The sequence below is a fragment of the Cibotium barometz genome, chromosome 55, assembly GCF_041138505.1.
Source record: "Cibotium barometz isolate CiBa-2024 chromosome 55, ASM4113850v1, whole genome shotgun sequence".
Classification (NCBI taxonomy): domain Eukaryota; kingdom Viridiplantae; phylum Streptophyta; class Polypodiopsida; order Cyatheales; family Cibotiaceae; genus Cibotium; species Cibotium barometz.
The window spans coordinates 13,415,699-13,419,622 of record NC_141100.1 but is presented as its reverse complement, the minus strand read 5'-3'; the positions used below and the strand labels follow the sequence as shown (position 1 = coordinate 13,419,622).

Genomic DNA, 3,924 nt, shown 5'->3' with positions numbered 1-3,924 from the left:
TTTTGAGACCCAATTCTGGTTTCGAGTTCAAACATTGATGCAAATAAAATACAAGACACAACAACACTTCATTCAATGTGGTATTAGTAAACACCACACAGTGTGGCACAAGATACCTTCAAGTGGAAATCCATTTGTAGACCGTTCACATTTAGAATAAGATACAACCTCAAGCTTGCCATGTGGGACCACATGTCTTGTGTAGTAGGGTTCTTTTGTTTGGCTTCTTGGTCTATGAAATCATGTGCACTCTCCCTCTTGAAACAAAGATATTCATTGCTATAAGAGGCTAAAGATCATTGAGGGGCTCTGGTTTGGGGCTCTTACCCTCCTCTCGGTCAGGCATGTACCAAACCCCGTCATCTCGTTGCACCAACCCTTTATATTGCATTTGCCACCATGACCCCGGGATCAAATAATCATCTCTCAAGAACTCAGATGACTTGTTGATGAGTGCCACATCACGGTTTACTGCCAACTTGAATGGCTTGCCAACACCATGTGTCCCTGCCACCATGTGCAAATGTGCCTCCAAATTGTGCCAATCTCCTGGGTTCTGCAACCAAAAATAGGACACTTTGGTAAGGCAAGTCTTAAACCAAATGAAGCAAGCAAAAATTGACTTTAGTTCTTGAAGCCAAGGGTTAAGGCATGCATTTAATGTGTATAAATTGAGGGTCTAATATATGTGGTGAGAGATGCTTGCAAAGTCAGATGAACGAAATGTGTGTAATATTTCATCCTGGTCTAGAAAGAGCATGAGTCATGCATGACTCATGTACATCACCATAAGATATGAATGAGATCAATGGATGCATACATGAACCAAATAAGGGTTAAACCATACACATTTTTGCACATTCTAAAAGCAATAGTAGTTGCCAGCCTGCTGTAGTGACCAAGTGGTATCCAGCATCAATAATTCATCAATTCCACAAAAGGCTTACCTTCGACTTCTTGAAGTAAGGTGAATCTCCTGAATCAAAGAGGAGCTCATCACCCACATCTTTATAACCCATGAGCCAGCCTGGGTACTTTGTTATTAGATCAATCTTGTTCTTCACCCTCAGCACCCTCAACCCTTCTAAATCCTCACACTTCTTTTTGAAGGCTTCATCTCCTATCCCCGGACACCCACATACAATAGCTGTCACCAGTGATGTCTCCTTCCCTTCCCTCAAATTTATCCCATTTAATGCAATGTCAAATGCATTCACTACTGCCAATGCTGCCCCCAAGCTATGCCCCACTATGGTAATGCTCACATCCTCATTTTTGTACTTCCTCATCAGAAATCTAACCTCATTCAGCACCTGCTCCACACACATCATCCACAAGAGTTAGATACAACTATATACTGTTACATGTAGACGGGGCTCAATTCGTTACCTGGTCTCTTGCACTGTTAGAAGTGAAGGCTGATTTGGAATCTTTAGAGGTGTAGATGATGAGCCAACCTTGCTCAATTTGGACCTTGTCATCACCTTTTTCTTTCTGTTGTGATGAAGAAGGGGGGAGCAAAGGGGTGATGTCTGTCCTCCTAAAATCAAAATCATCGAGCCATTCGAAGGGGCGCATGGTGCCCCTCCACACAATCACAATGTCCCTCCTGCCCAATACCTTGGTGGCCTCATCATTGGAGACTGCCACATAGCCAATCCAGTTGGACTCTTTAGACCAGGCCTCCCTTGAATAGGACTTCATCATCACAAGTCCAGGCATGTCTATGGAAGAGCTGGCATACAGGTACCTTGCAATGTCATACTGCACTTCCCTCCCCTTCACTAGTCCCACTCCCTCAAAGAACTCTTCCTTGGTAAACCTAAATTAAGAAAACAAAAAAGCCCTGGACTCAGTGTGTGTTGCAACCTTCCAAAAGTATTTCCAAGGGAAATGTTAATAGATTTGGGAAAAAAAACCTAAGGTTAAGCCTCCAATCTTTTATAGAATTCATGCAAATCTTAAGCCTGACAATAAACCCATCCCCATAACTGTCAATTTGACTTCAATTCATGGCTAAGATGTGTTAAGAACACTGACCTGCAGGCCCCTGTGTACTTAGAATGCGCATCTGTTTCAAAGGAATCGTAGACAGCTTGATTGAAGTCACCATAGAAGAGGATGTTCTTTCTGAGCTCCAGATCAAGGGGGTCAAGGAGACCCTCCCAGTGGTTAAGACCTTGGATTTCTCTCCATCTTTCTGCTAGGGTTCCCTTGTTTGCTGGCTGTGCTTCTTCTTCTTGTGAGACTTCCACAGTTGACTGTGCAGAGCCTTGGGAGACAGTGTCTTCTATGGCGTTGATGCAGGATTTGCCCTTGGTGGTGACAGAATTTTGAGCAGGAGAGAGAGACTTGCTGCTGCTGCAGAATCTTCTCAAGAAGCTCATGCCACTAGAAGAGATGTGGGTACTACTGAAGCTACCACAGTAATTAGGGGGTGGTAGTGGGCAAATTGATGATAAGCGGCAGGACTTGAAGAGCAGGGGGATTGCAGGAGAAGCCAGCATTGTTGTTTTTTTGCTGGGTTTGGGCGACAACGCAAGACAAGAAGCTGCAGACTGATCTGTTTTTATAAGGCAATAAATAATGGGGGAAATTAATTTAAATTTAACGGAGAAAAATTCAACGAGAAATTAGAAAAAGCAGTACGAGCACAAATTGAATGCACGCTCGAGCCACGAGGTTGTCAGCTTTTCATTTTCATTTTTTTTCCATGGCAGTACACTTTCTTGAGTCTTCTACACAGCCCTAAATTACCCTAAAGACTAAGTGCTACTGGGTTTTAAAGACCCTTGTGTCACAGGTGATATCAATAGATGGCATTGATCAAAAATCACGACGCTTTTTTGGGGTCATCGTCGCATAAAGTAAACTAGGGCTAGTAAACTAAGGCTAGTAAACTAGGTTACTAAGCGATCATAGTTTATTTTCTAGTTTACTAAGCGGGCATAGTTTACTTCCTAGTTTGCGTCATGGAATGAGGGTGAATTTGGGTTTGGGACTTAGAAAATTTTGGAGCAAAATGGTGTGTGGAAAAGAGGATTTGAACTCGAGATCCCAAGTAATTATTGGAAACTTCTTACCACTACACTATACCTTCAAGCAACAAAACCATGTGGTTTCAAGCCATTATATTCTATGTTTTCACCCCTAGTTTATTGGCCCTAGTTTACTGACCCTAGTTTACTTTATCCGACACTCCAAAAAAGTGGTCTCGATTTTGATCAATGCCATCCATTGATATCACTTGACAAGGGTCTTTAAGACCCCGTGGCACTTAGTCTTGAGGCTAAATTACCCCCTTTACAATGTGACTTCTTAACGGAGCCCCATGACTTTGGGCACCCTAGAACCACTTCACACATTCTCAATCAATTCCAATCAGTGTCCCCCCCCCCCCCCGCGCCCACCACCACTTCCATACCAGGCCTATTCCCATTGGCCATGGCATCTACTTCTACTCGGATTTACACTAGGTCGATGCTAGCGTTATTACTTCCAATTATTTTGAGTGGCCATTAAAGACTAAGGTAAAATGTGAAGAAGCAGGCACTATTTCCACTACATCCCTCATTTTGAGGGAAACCCATCTCGTCAAAAATCAATTTGAACTGGTATTGAATTACAACAAGGTTTGGCATGCTATCCACCAAGTGTGTAGGAACCCAACCACTTGGAACCACCAAGTGTGTGGGAACCCAACCACTTGGAACCACCACCCTGTATGGGTGATGGGTGTCCATGGTGGCAAGCCAACCCCACCAAAGGTGGTCCGCTTGAAGCGCATGACACCTTGGGAGCTAGAGTCCACCCAATTCCAACTAGGTGGTGTTAAATAGCAAGCCCATGAAGTCAATAGCTACCACCTAAGCAATGGCAAACCAAGACTTATGTGTGAACATGCGTCTAGGATGTTAACACACC

The 3,924-nt window shown here is 43.5% G+C and overlaps 1 protein-coding gene across 1 annotated transcript; it reads right to left on the bottom strand.

Moving 5' to 3' along the window:
* On the bottom strand, positions 1-2,622 carry LOC147607391 (phospholipase A1-II 1-like). The gene is made up of 4 exons (XM_086790898.1): positions 2,041-2,622; positions 1,390-1,822; positions 948-1,313; positions 1-556 (listed from the first exon to the last, which is right to left on the bottom strand). The coding sequence occupies exons 1-4, from the start codon at positions 2,505-2,507 to the stop codon at positions 290-292; spliced, it is 1,533 nt and encodes a 510-aa protein (XP_086647024.1). The 5' UTR covers positions 2,508-2,622; the 3' UTR covers positions 1-289.
* Positions 2,623-3,924: the final 1,302 nt, after the last annotated feature.